This window comes from Diplotaxodon limnothrissa, linkage group LG1 (assembly GCF_057381915.1).
Source record: "Diplotaxodon limnothrissa isolate DT_005_m linkage group LG1, D_limnothrissa_male_GT1.1, whole genome shotgun sequence".
Classification (NCBI taxonomy): domain Eukaryota; kingdom Metazoa; phylum Chordata; class Actinopteri; order Cichliformes; family Cichlidae; genus Diplotaxodon; species Diplotaxodon limnothrissa.
Window position 1 is genome coordinate 5,188,894 of NC_140596.1, and position 23,413 is coordinate 5,212,306.

Sequence of the window (23,413 nt, forward strand, 5' to 3'; positions counted from 1 at the left end):
GCTTAAACTGAATGTGTCCAAGTGCAGTCGTGAAAACCATGGAGTGCTGCCATGAAATTGAGGACTGCCACAGGTAACGAAGACCAAGAGTTACCTCTGCTGCTGAGGATAAATTCATCCAGTCACCAACTTCAGAAATTAACAGCACCTCTGATTAGAGCCCAGATAAATGCCACACAGAGTTCCAGTAGCAGACACATCTCTACATCAACTGTTCAGAGGAAACCACGACTAAGGAAGAGCAACAAGCAGAAGAGATTTGTTTGGGCCAAGAAACGCAAGGAATGGACAGTAGACCAGTGTAAATCTGTGCTTTGGTCTGATGAGTCCAAATTTGAGATCTTTGGTTCCACCCGTTGTGACTTTGTGCAATGCAGAAAAGATGAACAGATGGTATTTGCACGCATGGTTCTCACCATGAAGCATAAAAGAAGAGATGTAATGGTGTGGGGGTGCTTTGCTGGTGACACAGTTGGAGATTTATTCAAAACTGAAGGAACACTGAATCAGCATAGCTACCACAGCATCCTGCAGTTGGACCATCATTTATTTTTCAACTTGACAATGACCTCAAACACACCTCCAGGCTGACCAAGAATGAAAGTGATGGAGTGCTGCGCCAGATGACCTGGCCTCCACAGTCACCTGATCTAAACCCAGTCGAGATGTTTTAGGATGAGATGGACCTCTGGGAACTCTTTCAAGTCTGTTGGAAAACCATTTCAGGTGACGACCTCATGAAGCTCAGTGAGAGAATGCCAAGAGTGTGCAAAGCAGTAATCAAAGCGTGGCTATTTTTAAGAATGTAAAATATAAAACATGTATTGACTTTTTTCACACTTTTTTGTTTTCTACATAATGCCATGTGTGCTCATTTATAGTTTTGATGCCTTCAGTGAGAATCTGCAACATAAATAGTCGTGAAAATTAAAACAAACCAGTAAATGTGAAGGTGTGTCCCAACTTTGACTGGTAGTGTTTATCAATATTTGCAGGTAATATATTATCTGATTATTGTAATGGAAACGTCACCTTCAGTATATATTCATAGATTTAGTTGTGCCATTTGTTTCAGATCAGTGAATACTTATATAGTGAGTATATCTTTGCAGGTGTTATGAGGAAAGAACTGCAGCCTGTGAACTCAAAAGGCGTATATTCGGCTTCAGTCGTCAAACCGTGGACTCATCACTAGAGGTGAGCACATTTTTGGGGGGTGAGTTTGTTGTTTTTATAATATCTTTTCTTGAAAGATCTATAAATACCTGAGACAAGGAACAAGGTGCAAGCAAAGGTAACTTTTATAAATTATAACCTGTGTTATATATATTTGTATTGATATACTGTGGAGGATGTATGCATTCAGATCTTTTTTCATGCTCTTGTTTGTGCTTTTCAGGGTGATATGAACCCTACATCTCACCACAGAATTCACATCCCATCCTCAGCTTTCAAAGGAGCTGCCACCACAGTGATGGCTTCTGTTATCAACAGCACTTATTTTAAGGTAAGTAGAACCTTAAGAGAGAACCTTAGTCCCATCATACCGTAAGAATACATAATTTAAGTATTGTCTTTCATAGAAACATTTTGCATCAACTTTTTTTTCCAAAAATTTTGTTTATTTACTTTATATCCTCTGTCCCTTGAAGTGGAGATCAGGTCTTGTTTGATTGCAGAATGATATGATGGCTGAGCGAGGCAGAAAGGATTTTACTCAGAGCTGTAGAAGTTTATTTATAGCTGTCAGAAGGTGATGTGGAAGAAAGCCAGACGTTAGAGACACAAAGGTGAAAGTTCAGATGGAGGATGGCAGCTTTTGAAAAGCCTGAGCAGGGGCAAAATGACAACATCCAAAAGTCCATTATGGCTTTGCAAGATAGGGCGCTAAAGTTGTAGGATTTGGATTCTCAACAGGACACTGCCCTGCAAAACGAATCATCTTTCCATGGCATCCTTGTTGCATTCTCTTTAAGAGTCCTCACTTTTCAGAGGGCTTTATTATTTTCTCACGCATCAGTAGGAATGGAAACTTATAAGAATTTAGCAATGCTGATTCCATTATCAATCATTTTTACCCACTCGATTGCTTATTGATGCTCATTAGGTTCTCGTGGGCTTTGCTTTGAGAGTCACCACCAGCTCCAAGCAGCATGTCAAAGATATGCAAATGAATTGCATGCTGTGAGCTATTTCCCCTCTTTGTTGTTATCAGAATTGGGGTCTTTTAAAAAGCAATGTATTACACATTGAACAGGATACTTTTCTTCAAAGTAACGCAGTACGCTACTTAGTTACATCTAGGGCAACATAATTCATTATACTACTCCTTACATTAGGAGTAGTATATATACATACTCCTTTCTCTGTAAAATGGCCCAAAATTCACTCTTTCATAATTACCATTTCATAATATAAACCTACAGCCTACAGTCCCACACACAACAAAAATCCCATTTTCAACACTAACATTACTGTCATGTGTCTGCCTCATTGCAGCTGAGTCCTCCTCAGAAAAGTAGATTCCAATTCCACCGCAGAGAAGGCACTGTGCTCAGAGGATTAGTCCTCGCGGTGAAGGCAGTTAACATGACAGAAAATGGTGAAATCATCAGAAATCTCTTACAACCCATCATGTTATTCTTCAAACACAACAAAAAGGTAAAAATACAAACATAGTTGGGCTAACATCATATTTAGAAAATGGAATAACCTGTTTCCCTCTTATTTTGATTTAGTCTTCACAGATTACAGATGGAACTTGTGTATTTTGGCAGGAATCAGACAATGGAACAGGTGCTGTTATCGATGTCATTGTTTGGTATTTTTATTTCTAAGTAAAAAGGTGACGCACACTTACTTGCTCTGATTTTTTTTCCTGTGTAGGTTACTGGAGTGTTAAAGGCTGCAAAACCAATAAAACTGAAGATGAATTTATTTGCAGCTGCGACCATCTCAGCTTCTTTGCTGTTCTTGTGGTAATATAATTTAACAGAAAATGATCAAACTTTGGTCATAAAAATATATTTTTGTCTTATTATTGTTTAGCAGCTGTAACTCGGCACAGCATATCAATTAGGAGACAAAATGCCATGTGTATAGCATTTGAGGGGTGACATATTTTGTATAATTAAATATACCAGAATAAATGAGAGGAATAGATTTTTTAATGCCAGCGTGAGCTAACTAGTGCATTACATATAGATTGTATAAAAGCAGGATGTAACCTGATATGTCACTCGTTAGTTTTGGAATCAGCATTTAGAAGCCTCAGTGTTAGCCGCCTTGAGGAAGAGAGGACAGCGGATGTTAGGAATCTTCATCAATAATCTGTATTGGTACATTGTACAGATACAGATATCTGCTTTTGATGACTTACGAAACAACAATAAAATACTGGAATACTTGTATTCTCTCACTAAAACTGAAGTACAAATTGTTTGACTGGGTTGTGTCACACCACATAGTATTTGTTAAATAATATCACTAATCTAAAGGTTAGCTGACAGTATTTAGCCAGAGCTGTTTATGCTAGCAAACATGTTACTCAAAGCTGGCGCATGCCTGACTTTGAGCCTCTCGTTATAACTACAATTATAACTCTATTACAATTGTAATAAATAGGATGAAATTATCTATAGAACCTCAAAACTATTTTTGTACTAAGCTGTAAACTTGATTGTTAATATCATTATGGCAATTTTAACCTTAGTAATTAACTTGCTTTTGGGGGAACTGCAGTGTTTAGCATGTCTACACCAGCTTCTTGGTCACACTGGTACTTCCCTTATTTTTACATACGTACATATTGTCTTACGTTTCAGAACCCTGAGATATCAGTCACAAACTTGGAAGCGGAGAAGCTAAGCTACATCACTTACATTGGATCAGCACTTTCAGTCGTCTTCACATTCATCAGCCTGATTGTCTTCATTTGGTTACAGTGAGTGTCCTCATGTCCCGTGATGTGTCATATTTAAATATTGTAGAATATCTCTTTAGTTTAGCAGACGAGACATTTTTTTCATCCTTTCATCAAGGACCTAAAGTAATGTGTTCATACTAAGTGAATTACTGCCATCTCATTTCATAGAAAAATTACATTTTGTTTTGTTTTTTACTATGTTGTGAAAGATTAGACATTAGTTATTAAGCATCAGAAAACTAACTTGTCCCACACACTTAACATGACATTCATTGTGAAAGATTTCACATCAAGCATTTCATTCTGAGTGGCAAAAACCCAGGTCACACAAATAGCCAGGAAGCCCACCACAGTGTTTGGTGGCTAAGTAGATGGCTTGCCTGTTTCTGAGAATACTACTATGTTATGTTGCTAGGTTACAGCGCCTCTCACCACATGTTGCTTCATAGGACCTCAGTTGTTGCTCCAATTTTTGAAACTTTTTAAAAATAATGTTTGAACTTCCCTGCATGAATGCTTTTTTGCAAAACCTATTTAGTTTGTAAACCTAAAGAAATGCCTGGGTTTTTGCCATTTGCAGAGAGTAGGTTTTAGTTCCTTATAAATAAATTATTGTTCTCTCTTCTATAGTTTGACTTGTTGTCTGTGACACTGCACCCTGCTGATAGTAAACCACTTCAGCCCCCAGTCTAGTTTCAACACACCTATATGTCAGTATTGCGCAGCAGCTATAGCTATAGCTGATACTTTCGCTTTAGTTCATTGTAAATTTACATTGAACTTTGGCCACATCTCAATTTACCTTAAAGTATTTTACGGGGTTGGAAAGCTTTGAAACACTGTGAATCCTGACACCTATGTCAGTTGTTGTGAAAATGTTTATATTTAATGGCTCTTGCATGTGACGGTGCCAAAATGACATGGTTACCAAATCTGCTCCAAACTTCACGTTTGATAAGAGTCCAAGTGTGGAGACGTCTCTATGTCTTTTGGTCACAGATGAACGAACTACTGCATAGGCATAGAAACAAGAAATTGGGTACTTAAGTTGTAAACATCATTCAATGTTCATGAGATGTACAGGAAATTTTCATTGTGGGTTCTACACAGTACAAGCAACTCCTTCATGAAACTGCCATGAAGAAATGTGTAAGCTATTCATGTGACAACAGGAAATAGCTTGACAGTAGCAACAGTTGGCCTCAGCTGTAGCACACTTTGACAAAGTGTGAAGACCCTATCATCACTGCTGCCAGCTTCAGTTTTTTGTCTTTTATTGTTTAATCCACAGGACCACGTGCCTCACTTACACATAGACAAGACATTTTATCTTGTATATTTAGTCTTATAGCCATTATAAACAAACAACAAGCTTATAATCTCTATTGGTGTAAAGTATGGAAAAGCATGAAAAGTATGAACAGATATTGAAACTGATTTTAAAATTAAACATCTAAAAATGCCAGATTATGTCTACTGTCTGCAAAACTGGTGATAAATAAATAATCCTGTTTCTCTTGTAGTCGGCGGTGTCCTGAGAAGGCCACAGGTCTGCACATGCAACTTACAGGGGCAATGTTCTGCCTCCACCTCAGCTTCCTGCTGTGCAGTTTCTGGGAATGGCTGAGGAAAAATGAGGACAGCTCAATTTGCCTGGTTCTTGGTCTCTTTCTGCATTGGTCTCTGCTGGCCACCTTGACCTGGAGTGCTCTGGAGGGGTTTCAAATCTACCTTTTGCTCATTCGGGTCTTTAACATCTATATCAGGAGATACCTGCTCAAACTCTGCCTGGTTGGATGGGGTTAGTGAAGTTTTGTTGGGACATTGTTTCTGTCAAATATGGAAAAAAAAAAAGAAAAACACTAATGAAGCAATAGTTCCAAGACAAGACTGAGGGCAATTAATATAGGCAAGGTAATTAATGATTTGAAAACAGGAGAGTAACAAGACAGCTGAATCTAATCTAACTTCTATCGTTATCCTTCTATCAAAAATGAGAAACTACCTAAACGGAAATACTGAGCACAAGTTGGGGTGAAACTCATAACAGTTGAGACCTGACAATAAAGAACACTAAGAAACCAAAAAACTGACAAATAACCTTAAAAACAAGTAGAATTATACAAAGAAAAATTCAGAAACAAGAGTATCCTGAGCTCTCTTTGGCTGTTGTTTGAATTGGTCACCTTTAAATTAAGAAAAAGTTATAGTGGGACATTTTCACACATTATCTACTAAAGCTGCTGAATGTTATTGACTTTTTTCCATTGTGTTGCAAATCACTTCCTCTCTCAGTTCAGCTTCTAGTCAACTGAACAAACTGACAAAGTCTGGCAGTTTAGAGATAAGAGGAATATGTAGATGGGGCTCAATCTCAAAATTTCTCAAGGTTGGTGATTTGTGTAGACTCGTATTATTGTTTTTTGTTTGTTTGTATTTTTTTCATGTAGAGCAATTTCTTTTTGAATAAATTAAATTAAGAGAAGCCACATTCCAGTGTTTGCGTTTTACACGTACACACACAGACACTGGCAAGAACTTGGTGATAATCTAACATTCTCCGTATATCTTTTATTTTATGTTTGAGAAACTGCAATGGATATTGCAAATTTAAAAAAAAAATGTTACATTTGATCTTATCTTGGTCTTTGTATCTAATGATTCAATTAAAGGTAATTGATCATTCTCTTGTCCAGGTTTTCCCACATTGGTCGCAACAATTTGTGGGATTTCAGGTGTTTATGGAAAGTACACTCTACAACTAAGGGAAACCAAAAATGGCAATTCAACAGCACAAATGTAAGAAACTCAGTGGTTTTGATTTTAAATATGTAATTAGCATGGTATTTTGATTATGCACAGATACATGCTGTTATGTTAAAGGAGCTCACTGTATTTTTTTATTTTATCTTTTTTAATGGGCAGGTGCTGGATTAGCAGCGACTTCCAATCAAAGTGTCCTCTAGTCAGCTACATCACTACTGTGGCCTTTCCTTTGTTGGTGGTCGTGTTCAATGCCTGCATGCTGGGGCTGGTTGTGTGTAAGATGCGGAAATTAAGAAGTGATGATAAGAACATGAGCTTTGTAAGCAGCAGTGACTGGAAGAAGATAAACAAAGCGAAAAGAAAGAGGTTATGGAGGGACTGTGTCACAGTGCTGGGCCTCAGCTGTGTGCTGGGGTTACCTTGGGGGTTAGCCAGCACTACGTACGTTTCACTCACTGGGATCTACATATTCACCATTTTGAACTCCCTTCAAGGTTATTATGTGAATGATTCTTATATCAAATATGCACTGGACTTTGATCACTTGCAAGAAGAATTAACACTCGTTTTTCTTCTCTTCTCAGGTGTATTTATATTTCTTTGGTCTGTGGGTTTGGCCCGGAAGTCTTGATCGGGCTATGTTTCATTAGTCAGAGACTCTTCAAAAAATGTTGAACACCAGTTTCAGCAGCCAATAGCCAATAACAGCCAAGATGTATTATCTATGATGTATATTAGGTGTTGACTGTTGAATGAGTTTTTGGGTTTTTGTTGCTGTTTTGTTTCTTCTTTTATATGCAAATGTATATTTTCAAAAAATGCAGCTATGATTCTTATGGTTGTATTATTTTTAGTAGAGAAGGCAAAGATTCTCAACAATTTACTGATTCATAAAAGACAATTCATGTATTATGACTTAGGTAAGTTACTGTAGATGGAAACTTTTGTGCTTTCATAAAAACATTTGGTTTCACTGCAGGTCAGTCTCTCAGTGAACTATACACTTTCAGATATTTTTGTCTGGCTTTCTCACGTATGAGTCAAGTAGGAAAACTATGATTAAAATATTTTAATGCACAGCATCATTTCTACACACTTAAATGGTCTAAATGATAATTTCTGGAAACTATCATAAGGTTTAAAGTTTCATGTTAGTTTCTTGAGCTAAAATTGCACCTAACCTTTTGCTTTAGTGGTTTAGGTACAAAGATTGCTGTCAGTCCTTCTGTTTTAATCAACAGTACATCCTGAAACACAAGCCAGCCTATCACAGAGCCCACATACCCTCTCAGCAGCTGACTCAATGTGTATTAGTCACCTATAATTGAGGAGACTATGCAGACACGCCATGACTTTTTGCTACTGTACAGATGATTGTGAAGCATGAATGTTGCAACATAGCTCAGTGGTTAGTACTGTTACTGATGGAGTGTTTAACATGAAAAAATACTTTAATTGCTTTGGACTGAACTAACTTTTCAGTGAAATGGGGCTGCAGACATCATCTGATGTTATCTGACAGGAATTGAAACTGAGTATTGAACTATGAAACTCAATAACAGAGTCGCTCTAGAGTGACCCCTTGTGCACAATAATTGCAGCCTTTTTTTGTTTTATTCGTGGTTTTACTCATAGGCTGGTTGATTTACAACAGCACATAATGTGACAGATCCTCCAAAACACATGCAACCAGAGTAGCATTTAATTCAATTAAGCTGTAGTTATACATCCAGTTCATAAGAACATTATTCTCAAGGCACCTTACATAATAAGACAAAGACCCCAGGAAGGAAAACCACAACCATATGGTGATCCTTTATAAGCAGCACTTGGCCATAAAGGAAAGAGACAGGAACAGATCTTCAACACAAGCCATCTGCTTTTGTGGTTCCAGGTGAGGGGAAATAGAGGATAAATAAGAAGAGCACACAGAGATAAGGAGGGCACAAATTATGAGAAGAAGGCAACATTTTGTGGTAAGCAGTAGTGCCGTAAAACACATCAAGAGTGAAAAGAGTTTAACAGAGGAAGAATTCTTTTGTGCATCATGGGAAGTCCCATCACATCTGTCAAACAACTCACGGTTACAGCTGTTCAAAACACCACGAGGCTGGCTGACATGATTGTGCTGGGCAAGCCGTGAGTGCTCAGACTGTGTTTATTGAACGCAATATGGATGAGATCTTGGCTCTGCAACGGGGAATTGATACAGGGAGTGCAGAATTATTAGGCAAATGAGTATTTTGTCCACATCATCCTCTTCATGCATGTTGTCTTGCTCCAAGCTGTATAGGCTCGAAAGCCTACTACCAATTAAGCATATTAGGTGATGTGCATCTCTGTAATGAGAAGGGGTGTGGTCTAATGACATCAACACCCTATATCAGGTGTGCATAATTATTAGGCAACGTCCTTTCCTTTGGCAAAATGGGTCAAAAGAAGGACTTGACAGGCTCAGAAAAGTCAAAAATAGTGAGATATCTTGCAGAGGGATGCAGCAGTCTCAAAATTGCAAAGCTTCTGAAGCGTGATCATCGAACAATCAAGCGTTTCATTCAAAATAGTCAACAGGGTCGCAAGAAGCGTGTGGAAAAACCAAGGCGCAAAATAACTGCCCATGAACTGAGAAAAGTCAAGCGTGCAGCTGCCAAGATGCCACTTGCCACCAGTTTGGCCATATTTCAGAGCTGCAACATCACTGGAGTGCCCAAAAGCACAAGGTGTGCAATACTCAGAGACATGGCCAAGGTAAGAAAGGCTGAAAGACCACCACCACTGAACAAGACACACAAGCTGAAATGCCAAGACTGGGCCAAGAAATATCTCAAGACTGGTTTTTCTAAGGTTTTATGGACTGATGAAATGAGAGTGAGTCTTGATGGGCCAGATGGATGGGCCGTGGCTGGATTGGTAAAGGGCAGAGAGCTCCAGTCCCACTCAGACGCCAGCAAGGTGGAGGTGGAGTACTGGTTTGGGCTGGTATCATCAAAGATGAGCTTGTGGGGCCTTTTCGGGTTGAGGATGGAGTCAAGCTCAACTCCCAGTCCTACTGCCAGTTTCTGGAAGACACCTTCTTCAAGCAGTGGTACAGGAAGAAGTCTGCATCCTTCAAGAAAAACATGATTTTCATGCAGGACAATGCTCCATCACACGCGTCCAAGTACTCCACAGCGTGGCTGGCAAGAAAGGGTATAAAAGAAGAAAAACTAATGACATGGCCTCCTTGTTCACCTGATCTGAACCCCATTGAGAACCTGTGGTCCATCATCAAATGTGAGATTTACAAGGAGGGAAAACAGTACACCTCTCTGAACAGTGTCTGGGAGGCTGTGGTTGCTGCTGCACGCAATGTTGATGGTGAACAGATCAAAACACTGACAGAATCCAAGGATGGCAGGCTTTTGAGTGTCCTTGCAAAGAAAGGTGGCTATATTGGTCGCTGATTTGTTTTTGTTTTGTTTTTGAATGTCAGAAATGTATATTTGTGAATGTGGAGATGTTATATTGGTTTCACTGGTAAAAATAAATAATTGAAATGGGTATATATTTGTTTTTTGTTAAGTTGCCTAATAATTATGCACAGTAATAGTCACCTGCACACACAGATATCCCCCTAAAATAGCTAAAACTAAAAACAAACTAAAAACTACTTCCACAAACATTCAGCTTTGATATTAATGAGTTTTTTGGGTTCATTGAGAACATGGTTGTTGTTCAATAATAAAATTATTCCTCAAAAATATAACTTGCCTAATAATTCTGCACTCCCTGTATACCTGATGACCAGTGAGGGACATTAGCCCGACTGCAAAATCGGATGCAGTTGTTCACATTAACCCAAACAACAGCAAGTTTATTTATTCATGCGGGTGGCTGTGGCTCAGGTGGTAGAGCAGATCAGACTGGAAGGTTGGTGGTTTGATCCTTGGCTTCCCCAGTCTGCATGTCAGATATCCTTGGGCAAGATGATGCGTTCATCGGAGTGTGAATGTGTGTGAATGTAGATTACTTTGTACTTGTGTTTAGAAGTGCTTGAATGGGTGGATGAGGCATGTTGTACACAGTGCTTTGAGTACTTGGGGAGAGTAGAAAAGCACTATATAAGAATCAGTCCATAATCATCTCCTTCACTCATTCGGCTCTGGAACAACAAATTCTTCTCCTTGATAACAGGACTCTGTTTTGACTCTCTGCCCCTATCCTTCAAGGACACCTGCATCAGCCGAGGACTGTTGACTTTTGCTTAACCAGGTGAAAGGACACACTCTCTCTCAAGCTGAACACAGGATACACACACACACACACATATGCATGTACACTGATGCAGATATACACTCACCCCCCCGTCCCCATTCCAAAGCCTCTGATGCTTGCTACCCACCTGATGCAGACGGTCCAGTCCAGCACTGGAAAAGGCTGCAGGACAACATGGCTGCTGTCTACACCGGATCATTCCTTACCCCATAGAAGCCTAGACTTCCCACACCCCACCTAACTCCTCCAACTCACATTCCCAGGCAGCTGAGAGATACAATCTCTAGTGAGTCCAGGGTCTGCCCTGGGTCCTCCTCCCAGTGGGATCATGATCTTGGAATGGGAAGTGCTGGTTCTCATTCCTGCTGCTTCACACTCAGCCACAAACTGCTCCATTCAAAGCAGAAGGTTACCGCACGATGAACACATCATCTCAAAAAACCCAAACAAAGACCCTCCACCACCTTGCCATGCTTAGATATTCTGTCCAACACCAACCGGAAACAAGTACAACTTACTACCAGTGATATGAACCGAGCTCTGGCTTTATTTGTACAGGGACAGAATGGTCTGTAAAAATGAGCCAGGCACCCCATTCTCCTCAACAGGATATCCTGAGGGACCCTGTCAAATGCCTTCTCCAAGTCCACAAAACACATGTATACTGGTTGAGCAAACTCCTACCCACCTTTGAATATCCTTGAGAGGTTTAAGATGTGGTCTAGTGTTCCACAGTCAGAACAAAAAAGTCATCATTCCTCCAGAATCCAAGGTTTGACTAACTGGCAGACTGTCCTGTGCCCTGGCATACACTTTCCTAAGGAGGCTGAAAAGTGTGATCCCCTATTGTCGGAGCTCTTCTTTAACAGGGGAACCACCACTACAGTCTGCCATTCCAAAGGCACCCCCTGAGATCTCCACTGAACATTTCAGAGGTGTGTTAACCAGGACAGCCCTACAACATCCAGAGCCTTCAGGAACTCAGGAAGGCAGCATCAAAATAAACCCATAGATATATTATAAAGACATGAAGTACAAAATACAATATTTTGCAGACAACAACCTGGACCTCAATACCACCAAAACAAAAGAACTGGTAGTTGACTTCAGAAGGAGGAAGTCCGAGCTGCAGCCTGTCAGCATCAACGGGGAGTGCGTGGAAAGGGTCTCCAGTTTCAAGTTTCTGGGTGTGCACATAGACACAGACCTCCAATGGAGCTCTAACACCTCTGCGGTCTTAAAGAAGGCCCAACAGCGTCTCCACTTTCTGAGAATCCTCAGAAAAATGGACCTGAAGAAGGAGCTGCTGACCGTCTTCTACCGCTGCTCCATTGAAAGTGTGCTGACATATTGCATCGGTGTGTGGTTCTCCAGCTGCACCACAGCACACAGAAAGGCACTCCAGAGGGTCATCAACATGGCCCAAAAAATCATTGGACATCCTCTTCCCTCCCTGAAGGACCTGTACAGCACTCGCTGTCTCAAGAGGGCACGCAGCATCCTACGGGACTGCACACACCCAGGACACCGGGTGTTTAAGCTGCTGCCGTCTGGCAGGAGGTTCAGGCTGCTGAGGTCCCGAACAAATAGACTCAAGGACAGCTTTTACAACAGGGCAATAGCCCTGATCAATGTAAATAGCTGACCTGACTGGATACCTCCCTGGACTTTTTAGGGGGAGGTAACAATGTTTAAAACGATAACAATAATATTTATATTTATAACAAGGTGCAATAATAATTAATGTGCAATAATAACAGTGTGCAATACACATACACTTATTCTTCTTTTTTATACTAAGTTAATATACTGTGTTGTGTTGTTTGTTACGTTGTGATGTGTCATATCGTGTCGTGTTGTGTTATATGTAGTGCCGACGTAGGACAGTTTTTCCAATTTCATTGTACTACTGTACTATGTATGACTGTGCAATGACAATAAAGAGTTATCTTATCTTATCTTATCTTATCTTATCTTATTTACATACAAAATATAGTGAAGGAGTAGCAGAAATAAGCTGGAAATAAGCATAATAGATTAATTTTAAATGGTTTCTATGACTCAGTAATGAAACCTTATTTAACTGAGGCTTTTGTAATGGTACTGATGGCTGTAACTATCAGCATGGTTTGAAACAGGGTGCAACAGTACTCTGTGTTGGATTTTTTTACTTTGGAAATGTCTTTTATTTTTTTAAACTTATTTCCTAACTCTCTTTTTTTCTTTAGGGTGGATTTTAAGATTTCTGTCAGACTTGTTTTAACATTAATTTATTGAAGTTCTTTGCCCAAGTTATGATCTCATCAAGTTATCTTGTGTTTATGAATGTTTATCTTTCTCTGGCTCTCTCTGTCAACCAAGAAGCACAGCATAGAAAGGATTAAGGTCATACCATTAATTCAAATGATAAAGCCTTGATAAAACAACTGATAATTTTCCTTCATGTAACCATAGCAGCAGGGTCTCCGGCAGACAACGCTCAAACTGATTCACTGCCTGTGTGTTCAGTGTGGTTATATACTGTCTGTGTAAATATTTCTATCATAACTCAGAGCAACAACTCGCTACTTGAACTTCTGCCTCTGCCAAGAACATGTGATATATACAGATGTGAAACTCCCACTTTGTCTCAGTTAGCAAGCCTCAGCCAAGCAGAGCAACACCCTGTGGACCTCATAGAGCATACCTGTGTTTGTGGCTGAGTGAGCCACGATGTGGATTACATTTTTTCTAGTTACAATCTTCTGTTTTTCTATGTCCCAAGCTGTGGGTGAGTAAATTTACCATATCATTCCTATGATGTTTAAAGTTGTGTGCTTGTGAGGGAAATACCACTCTAACTGTTATTATCTCAAGGTTGTGGATTTTCTCAAACCACGAGAAAAGTAAAATCACTGACTAGCATCTCAGCTATCAGGTAGCAGGAACGCTAAGTTCCTAGTGTTGATCAAACAGCTGCTTCTCACTTGCCTCTGGAGTTAAATGTCACTTTGATGTTTTATCACCTTTCAGTCTTGTTTAAATGTATTAATGATGCTAATTTTGATCCCTTCACTTCTGGTGTGTATCACTATAGCAGACTACTGTGAAAATGTTCTCCAGGAGTGCCTAAAAAGGCCCACTGCATGGACACGGTAATTCGTTTTATTCTGTACATCTCACATTCCTGCTTTTGAAAGGTTATATCATCTTTCTCATGAATAAATAAACTTGCTGTTGATAAATACTAGTTTAACATAATTGATACAACCTGAAGGAGAGATATGATCACTGTTTATGCATTCACTCCATATAACAGAAGTTACTGCCTGTTAAAATGTTTTTATCTCTACATAGGCTGCTTTTCAGTGTTTTAACATGGTTTCATCATAAAAACGTACTAAGTGTATAATCTTTTTAATTTATACCGTAATCTCAATCAAATGTGACACTGAGGGCTCCTGGCAAAGTGTCTGTGTATAAATAAATATTTATGACATGAAAGGACACTTTGTCACATTTTGAGATGCATTTGACACTCTGGAAGCGTAGGACATTATTTTTAAATTACTGTCAGGGGTTTTCAAAGATCAGTGCTATAATGTGTCTAACTGGAAAGGGTGTTGGTTGCACTCCCCAAAATAACTGATACTTTTTAAAGCAAGTAAATATAATATATAACTGTGAACAAATGAAATCAATAAATTCAAATCACACCAAAGCAGACTGTGAAATAATTGTTTTTTTCTTATTTATTAATTATTTCTATTAGTTTATTGTCTCTGTCTTCAGTTATATCACTAATTTGTATATCTGAACTATGTTAAATTTCTGTTGGTAGTTGTTATGAGGACAAAATTATGACCTGCAAGCCAAGAGTTCGCTTCATGGCAGGCATCAGACAACTCAAAGTAGACTCGCTTCAAGAGGTGAGGTCATTTGGAGCTGAAGTGCTTTTTGGAAGTGAAAAAATTACATTTTATCTGAATTGCTTTATTTTTGTATTAATGAACTCAATAAATAACAAAAACAGAATATTTAAAATTTTGTTTTTGTGTATACTCTTCAGGTTGATGTGAGTCCTACACATGAACATAGGGTTCACATCCCATCATCAGCTCTCCAGAGAAGCAGAGGAAATGTGCCTGAGGTGGAGGTCCTGGTGGTGGCCTCTGTAATAAACAGCAGTCATTTTAAGGTCAGTGACTCCAGAAAGAGAACGTTGATGTCATTCACTGAAAAAATGCTGATCTGTGGGGGTTGCAGGTTCAGTTTCACTGAAGGCCACAGTAGGAAATGAGAAATACTGTCCTTTATATCATGTCAAATATGTACGTCTGGTAGTATATTTAATCAAATCTTAAATTTCCATGTACATATACCCAGAAATCTCACCAGTTTTGTTTCACATTCCTGAAAATGACAAATCAGTTGTGTGGGAAGTTTCATAAACAAGAGTAAAAACATGTTTGAGCATGTAGTTCAGCCTTCAGCCTCCCTTCTTCCCTCGAATTAGTGCACATAAACTTGCCTTTACAGCTCAGGTACAGAAAACAGAAACATACTGGGCTGTATGTCTCTTGTAAATTTGGCAACTTCCTAAAGTCGCTGGTGTCCATCTGTAACTCCATGTCTCTTGTCATGCTGGTGTGTGGATTCAAACATCACAATCACAATGTAAATTATGTTCTTTAAAAACAGATATATGGCGCTCTGTTATACAAACGTCTTCTGCTAAAAACAACCTCAGACTTCCATCTTTGCTTGCATCTGCTTTCCTGTTTGTTCTATTCTGCTTTTTCTAGCTTGTAAGCTTTCAGGTGGTTTTGAGTGTTGAGTCTGTTTAGGCTGTTTACTGCGTGGGTGTGTGTAGTTGTGTAAACCACATACTAACAAATGTGTTAGTATGTGGGCTGAATTTAAATTAGTGAAGGGCTAGATTTGGCCTGTGGGTCTTCATGTTAAGAGGAGAGTTTTTTGCAGTCAATCTCATCCCAGCACTTTGTTCACGTGTCTCACACATTGCAGCTAAGTCCTCGTTCAAAAGGCAGGCAAATACAGTTTCACCGCAGAGAAGGCACTGTGTTTAGGGGCTCAGTCCTATCGGTGAAGGCAGGAACTCTTTCAGTGAATAACCTCCAGCAACCCATCAAGTTAATCTTCAGACATGACAAAGAGGTAAGAAGACATCAAAATGGTTGCAACAGCATCTTACTTTGAAAATCTAATAATCTGTTTTCATGGTATTTCTATTCATTTTTTTCACAGGTGGAAAATGGGACTTGTGTATTTTGGGCGGAATCAGCAATGGGAAATGGAACAGGTATTATTACAGATGTCAGCCTCCAGTATAGTCATTTCTAAATCTAAAGAAGATTTACAACTACTTAATGTATTTGTACGTATTTATTTTATTAGGTTATTGGAGCACTGAAGGCTGTGAAACCAGTAACACAGGAAATGAATTTATTTGCAGCTGCAACCATCTGAGCTTCTTCGCTGTGCTTGTGGTAAAATGATAACTTCTTTCTACAGAATGTAATAAAGCCCTGTGATAAAATCTGCGCTTGTCTAATCAGTGTATAACAACTTTAATTAGGAACAGCATATGAATTGAGTCTTTAAAGAGCTTGAAGGGTGATATCTTCAACTTAAATGCAAGCAACAAAAGAGCCATTTTCTCTTGGAAGTTCCCACATATAATAACAAATTCTAACAAATTCAATTCAATTTTATTTATATAGCACCAAATCACAACAACAGTCGCCTCAAGGCGCCTTATATTATAGAGTAAAACCCAACAATCATATGACCCCTTATGAGCAAGCACTTTGGCGACAGTGGGAAGGAAAACTCCCTTTTAAAAGGAAGAAACCTCAGACAGAACCAGGCTCAGGGAGGGGCGGGGCCATCTGCTGCGACCGGTTGGGGTGAGAGAAGGAAGACAGGATAAAGACATGCTGTGGAAGAGAGACAGAGATTAATAACAGGTATGATTCAATGCAGAGAGGTGTATTAACACATAGTGAGTGAGAAAGGTGACTGGAAAGGAAAAACTCAATGCATCATGGGAATCCCCCGGCAGCCTACGTCTATTGCAGCATAACTAAGGGAGGATTCAGGGTCACCTGGTCCAGCCCTAACTATATGCTTTAGCAAAAAGGAAAGTTTTAAGCCTAATCTTGAAAGTAGAGATAGTGTCTGTCTCCCGAATCCAAACTGGAAGCTGGTTCCACAGAAGAGGGGCCTGAAAACTGAAGTCTATGCCTCCCATTCTACTTTTAAATACTCTAGGAACAACAAGTAGGCCTGCAGAGCGAGAGCAAAGTGCTCTAATAGGGTGATATGGTACTACAAGGTCATTAAGATAAGATGGGGCCTGATTATTTCAGACCTTGTATGTGAGGAGCAGGATTTTGAATTCAATTATGGATTTAACAGGAAGCCAATGAAGGGAAGCCAAAACAGGAGAAATCTGCTCTCTCTTTCTAGTCCCTGTCAGTACTCTTGCTGCAGCATTTTGGATTAACTGAAGGCTTTTCAGGGAGTTTTTAGGACATCCTGATAATAATGAATTACAGTCGTCCAGCCTGGAAGTAATAAATGCATGAACTAGTTTTTCAGCGTCACTCTGAGACTTTTTTAGAGACTAATTTTAGAGATGTTGCGCAAATGGAAGAAAGCAGTCTTACATATTTGTTTAATATGTGCATTGAAGGACATGTCCTGGTCAAAAATGACTCCAAGGTTCCTCACAGTGTTACTGGAGGCCAAGGTAATGCCATCCAGAGTAAGAATCTGGTTAGATACCATATGTCTAACAAAGTAAGAGATGCTTTTCAGATCTTAGCTAACCCATGCATTCAATTTTTAAATAACATTTGATTGAAGGAGTTTTAATTTAGCACTTCAATTTAAAAAAAACAAAAACAAAAACAAACAAACAACTGAATTCAGTGATTTGCAAATCTTATGAATGCATGTGGGAAAATACCCTTAATTTGAATTTGTTGGCAACAACAAATCTCAAAAAGGTTGGGACAGGGGCTATAAAAGGCTGGAGAAATAAAAAGACAGCTAGAATAACATTTTACCTCTCATTATATATATTCCCAACAGATTTGCCTTGAATAAATTTCTGTCCACAAAAAAAGGCAGAAAATCAATAGTGGATACTCATGATTTCCGGTGGAACTTACATGATTCTGTCATGGAAGTCACTGAATGGGCTGAGGAACACATCCAGAAATCTTTGTCTATAAAAACGGTTCACCATGCCATATGAGAACTTGAAGCAGGAGTGCAGCAGTCTTCTATGGGTCAAAACTAGAGTGAAAAAAGTGGAAAAGTTGTTATAAGAAGAGGTGGAGTGATTTTAAATTATAATACCGAAACTATTTGACCGAGGCCCGTGGATAGGCCTCCATTAAACATCTTAACATAGACTTCATTTCAACAGTGTCTTTTTATGTTCCAGAACCCACAATTATCAGTGAGTAAATCTCATTCGGAGACACTCAGCTACATCACTTACATTGGATCAGCACTCTCCATTGTCTTCACATTCATCAGCTTGATCATCTATATTTGTCTACAGTGAGTACATATGTTTTACTTGAATGTCCTTTTAACTTCTGCCATGTTTTGATATTTTCTCTAGTATTACATTTTAAAGAGGTGATGTGTTGATAAAGAAATATATTATTGTTGGCTTAGTTCATAGAAAAAATTCTAAAGGTCAACCACTGACAGAAGTTATGTTGTGAAAGACTGGTTTATTGCATCAGTCAGACCAGTTTAAATGTACTGTGTCACATCTGGTGGGAAACAAACACTTGCACATAATCTTTCCTAAAGTGTGGCACCCCACAGTCGTCGGTCAAAAACTGTTCACACTTGACTGAGGATCAGTCAAGTGTGAACAGTCCTGAAGCCCTCTGCATGTTTGCAGACAAAATTGGATTTTTTTTTTCTGAAGCTGAAGTCTATGCAGTTACATTAAAACAATTTCCCCTAAAGCACTGGTTCCCAAACTTTTTTTGCTAGGCCCCCTTTGTTTTATAAGTTTCCCACTGTAACTTCACTGTATAATGAGCTAACATCTCCAAAATTTCAGTAATTATAAGAAGTGTTCATGTGAGATAATGTTTGTCCGTTATTTGGACAGTGAGCCCAGTGCGTGCTCCCGACGCAGGGGAAACCTACCTTGGCACAAGGGCTGGGTATCATCAATGATTTCTAATCAATTGGATTCAGATTCGATTTGATTAAATTTTGCCCCAGACAATCAGAAATATTATAATTCTGATCATTTATCAGTACTGACACTTGTGAGACTTCATCAGAGGTGTGAGCATCACTGCAGACACCTTTGTGTCAAAGTAACTGAGGATAAAATACAGATGGGAAACTGTTTTAAAAAATACACTGAGAGAGAGAGCTGTGCAGGAAGCGTGATTTTATCGTAGTGGACACAAAACGGTGAAAGTAAGAGGGAAGTAATGATGATATTTATCAAATGTGAAGTGTAATTTTGATCTTTTGCTGCCGTTTCAGTGAATTTAGGTCAGAGAGTGATAAAACCTGCAGCATCAGAAGCTGTGAGGTGTCAGCTTTCAGCACCGACAGCGTGCCCGTGTATGTGCCGTCGGGTGAGAAAGCCGACATCTCACAGATTCTGATGCGTCGGGTCTGCGCTTTGTGTTCACATCTTTGTGTGGAATCCTTTTTCCTGCCATCATTTACTATTTTAGCTGTTTGGTGGTTGTTGATATAGTTTTGTGAGTTTTAACCCGAGATCCTGGCATTTCTGGCAAAATACATTTATATTTAATAATCGATTCAGGATTAAATAAATGATCGGAAAATCGAGTTTTGAAACCCACCCCTACTTGGCACCACTGTTGTACAGGTGAAGCCAATGGCAAGATATGCTTCATCACATTTTCTAGTCTTTGGCTTGGAAGTTGGTTCGGAAGCATATTTGGCGATGCTTCATCTTCTGCTTTGTGTTTGTGTGGGAGCTCTGTCAAAAAACCTGTCCATAGCAGTGTCCAAGGCTTCTTTTATTATTCATACCCCACCCCCCTCCGCCAATGGCTTTGCACCCTCCACTTTGGGAACCACTGCCATAAAGGAAGTAGCTGGAAGAAGAAACAGAAAAAGGAGCACTGGATCCTCTGACACTTATCTCCTTGGATTAAAGGCAGTTAGGATGCAAAGATAATCATTATTTTACATAAAACCTATACATTATTAAAAAGGGGTTATAGTCTTCAAATAAATAAATATAGTAGCAAATTATGAAGAAATATCAACATATGGGTCATACTCTAAATTGCTACATTTATTTATTTAAATTTACTTCATTTATCTCTAATATTACTTTGAAAGGGTTTAGTTCTTTCTTCCTCCAGCTTCATCATCTTCTTCCCATTTTTGGCAGTCTTGGTTCCCGTACTCTTGGTTACATATAGAACAGGATACATTATCTGGCATATTTAGTCTGACAATAATTATGGGAAATCACAAGCTTCTCAGTTTCATCTGTGTGGAGTTACTATTGTTAGTGTTATCAAAATTGAGGGTTCAAAGCGAAAGGTTTAAAAAAAGGCCAAATTTCTTCCATTGTTAAAAAAATTGTAATTCTGTTTCTCTCTTTAGTCGTCGGCGTCCTGAGAAGACAACTAATCTGCACATGCAGCTAACAGGAGCAATGCTCTGCCTCCACCTCAGCTTCCTGCTGTCCTGTTTCTCGGCATGGCTGCTGAATGAGGACAGCCCAGTTTGTCTGGTTCTGGGTCTGATTTTACACTGGTCTCTGCTGGCCACCTTCAGCTGGACTGCTCTGGAGGGGTTCCATCTCTACCTTCTACTAAGTCGGGTTTTTAACATCACTTTCAGGAAATATCTTCTCAAACTCAGCTTAGTTGGATGGGGTGAGTAAAGTAAGGTTAAAACACAATTTCGTCAGATGCTGTCAAACAGGCCAAATGGAAATGGATAGTGTAGGTTTGTTGTTGTTGTTGTTGTTGTCGTTTGATACTACAAAGTTGAGAAAACATCATAAATTTGGTGATTAAAATCCAGGTAAATGGCTAAATGAGATTGGTTTGTCCATATGGTATGTATACAGTATTTTTTCCATTTTCTACAACTTTTTTTTACTACAAATACTTCAGTGATTTGCTGAGAGTGTCGAATAATACTATATGAAATTGTAGCATGTGCACAAATGTCGAGTGATTACAATGAGCATGGAAAAAAAAAAAGAAAGTCCAGCAATCAGTGTCGTAATAAAGCCTCAAGGATGGATAATCTTGAAAGGCTGGTGAGTGGTCTAGATCCACACTCAACTTTTGTTTTTAATTATTTTTCATGTAGAGCAACTTCTTTTTCAATAGAAAGACTGCAGAGAAGTCATGTTTGCTAACATTTGCACTTCAAGCTGTAGCACATACAATTTTTTTTTATTTTATCTTTGTAAATGCATTTAATACTTCACTTCAAAATCATTCTATTTCTACTTCTTTAGGCTTCCCGACACTAGTCGCAGTGATTTGTGCGATTTCAGGTGTTTATGGTAAATACACCCTGCACATGCGGGACGCCAAACTCTCCAATACAACAGCACACATGTAAGAAAATATCATCAGTAGGATTTTTATGCATGCAGTGACCCATGAGATTTGATTTCTTAAGACAAAAAAAATCATACTTTGGTGTTAACATTGGTGACATTTATATCCTGCCTCCAAAATGTTTTATATTTATTTAATACATATTTGTTTTTCAACAATGAGCAGATGCTGGATGAACAGCGAGTTCCCGAAGAAGCACCTTATAACCAGTTTCATCACTACAGTGGCCTTTCCTTCCTTGGTGGTGCTGTTTAATGCCTGTGTTATGGGACTAGTTGTGTTTAAGCTCTGGGGGATAAGAAGGGGTAGTGGAGGCTTTGGAAGCAACACTGGCTGGAAAAAGACAAACAAAAACAAAGGCTGGAATTTATGGAAGGACTCTGTTAAAGTGTTGGGCCTCAGCCTTGTGCTGGGGTTACCTTGGGGGTTAACCAGCATCACATATGTTTCACTCCCTGGTATCTATGTATTCACAATATTCAACTCCTGTCAAGGTTAGTATGTGACTAATTCTCGTATAAAGTATGCACTGGATTTTGATCATTTGTGAGAAAAGTTGCATTTTTTCTCTCTTATCAGGTATCTTCATGTTCCTGTGGTCTTTGGCTTTGACCAGGAAGCCTCAATCGAACAATAACTCATCAACAGACACCTGTCAGAAAAAGCTGACCACCAGTTTAAATAACAGCTAAGACAAGTGAATTATCCTGACTTACAAACCCAATTCCAAAAATGTTGACATGGTGTGTAAAAGGTAACTGAAATCAGAATGCAAACAAATGAAACAATTAAAACCTCATATTTTATTCACAGCAGAACATGGAAAATATATCTAGTTTTTAAATCTGATAAAAATGTACCATTCTAAGAAAACTCCCAGCTTGAATTAGACGCCAGGAGAACATCTGAAAAAAGTTTGGACAGGGCCATATTTGCCAGTGTGTAGGATCCTCTTTTCTTTTATTAGAGAGGAAGCTGCAGACTCTATCACTGCAATATACAAGGTATAAATATGCAATAATTTACAGTATAAAGTGTCTTGAGGTGACTGTTCTTGTGATTTGGCACTATATGAATAAAATTGAATTTAACTGAATTTTAGGACGCAGAGACCAGCTGCTGGATTGGCTGTGCCAAATGTTTTTAATTTGTGAAAGGTTCGGACTGGAGACTGGGCAGTTCCACACCTCCACTCTCCTATTCCTATTATGCTGTTGTAAAACGTGCCTCTTTCCATTCTAAATTAGCTTTGAGAGCAGCTGGCAGTCCTCTCCATCTACTATATTTTTATATTTAAACAACTTTTAAATATTTTTATATTATCTACGTTCCACTGTGAATAAAATATGGCTTTATGAGAATTGGAAACCGTTGCATTCACTTTTTAGTTGCATTTTACACAGCATTTTCTTACATTTTCCCAATGACATTCATATATGGTAATGAAGACTCATTTTATTTGTTGATGTTTTTTTTCTCTTCTTTCTTATTTTGGAATCAAATACAAATATGATTTTTGTTAGTATATTCAACAATTAACTTGTGAATCATTTAATTAAAAAAGCAGTTACTGTGAAGATCATCTATATTCTTTAAACTGTATTATAGGTATAGGTCAGGTAATGTATCTGTCCTACAAACTTAACCTATATACTACAGAATGTTATTAATTATTGTTACTGTTATTGGCTAGACATGGTAGATATTGATCTTCATAAAGCAGGTGACTTCACTGCAGACTAATCAGTTCAGTTATGTACTCTGTGGTATTTTAATATTTCTGCATTGTTTCATCAAGTATACACTCACTAAAATGCTTGTTATGTTAGCTGACTCACTGTAGGGGTGA

At 38.7% G+C, this 23,413-nt stretch overlaps 2 protein-coding genes across 3 annotated transcripts; both read left to right on the top strand.

Moving 5' to 3' along the window:
- Positions 1 to 38: 38 nt before the first annotated feature.
- On the top strand, positions 39 to 7,322 carry LOC146639300 (adhesion G protein-coupled receptor G1-like). The gene is made up of 11 exons (XM_085351164.1): positions 39 to 73; positions 1,113 to 1,197; positions 1,400 to 1,507; positions 2,500 to 2,661; positions 2,748 to 2,796; positions 2,887 to 2,978; positions 3,825 to 3,943; positions 5,449 to 5,726; positions 6,622 to 6,724; positions 6,851 to 7,185; positions 7,276 to 7,322. Exons 1-11 carry the CDS (start codon positions 39 to 41, stop codon positions 7,320 to 7,322), a joined length of 1,413 nt encoding a protein of 470 aa, XP_085207290.1.
- Positions 7,323 to 13,657: 6,335 nt separating this feature from the next.
- Positions 13,658 to 22,256, top strand: LOC146639301 (adhesion G protein-coupled receptor G5-like). Of its 2 annotated transcripts, none has more exons than XM_085351610.1 (12): positions 13,658 to 13,715; positions 14,022 to 14,079; positions 14,766 to 14,853; positions 14,994 to 15,122; positions 15,953 to 16,102; positions 16,193 to 16,247; positions 16,343 to 16,434; positions 18,402 to 18,520; positions 20,588 to 20,862; positions 21,459 to 21,561; positions 21,730 to 22,058; positions 22,144 to 22,256. In XM_085351610.1, exons 1-12 carry the CDS (start codon positions 13,658 to 13,660, stop codon positions 22,254 to 22,256), a joined length of 1,569 nt encoding a protein of 522 aa, XP_085207736.1. The 2 variants fall into 2 exon arrangements, with proteins under 2 accessions (XP_085207736.1, XP_085207744.1); XM_085351618.1 differs by having other exon boundaries at positions 14,025 to 14,079.
- The last annotated feature ends 1,157 nt before the right edge of the window (positions 22,257 to 23,413 follow it).

What these genes read in the sequence shown, in the direction of transcription:
- LOC146639300 (XM_085351164.1), top strand. Translation starts at nt 39, where the DNA reads ATGGAGTGCTGCCATGAAATTGAGGACTGCCACAG. An exon ending in GAAATTGAGGACTGCCACAG is followed by an intron (nt 74 to 1,112) that starts GTAACGAAGACC and finishes ATATCTTTGCAG; the next exon opens with GTGTTATGAGGAAAGAACTG. An exon ending in TCTTCAAACACAACAAAAAG is followed by an intron (nt 2,662 to 2,747) that starts GTAAAAATACAA and finishes TAGTCTTCACAG; the next exon opens with ATTACAGATGGAACTTGTGT.
- LOC146639301 (XM_085351610.1), top strand. Translation starts at nt 13,658, where the DNA reads ATGTGGATTACATTTTTTCTAGTTACAATCTTCTGTTTTTCTATGTCC. An exon ending in AAGTAGACTCGCTTCAAGAG is followed by an intron (nt 14,854 to 14,993) that starts GTGAGGTCATTT and finishes TATACTCTTCAG; the next exon opens with GTTGATGTGAGTCCTACACA. An exon ending in AATATTCAACTCCTGTCAAG is followed by an intron (nt 22,059 to 22,143) that starts GTTAGTATGTGA and finishes CTCTCTTATCAG; the next exon opens with GTATCTTCATGTTCCTGTGG.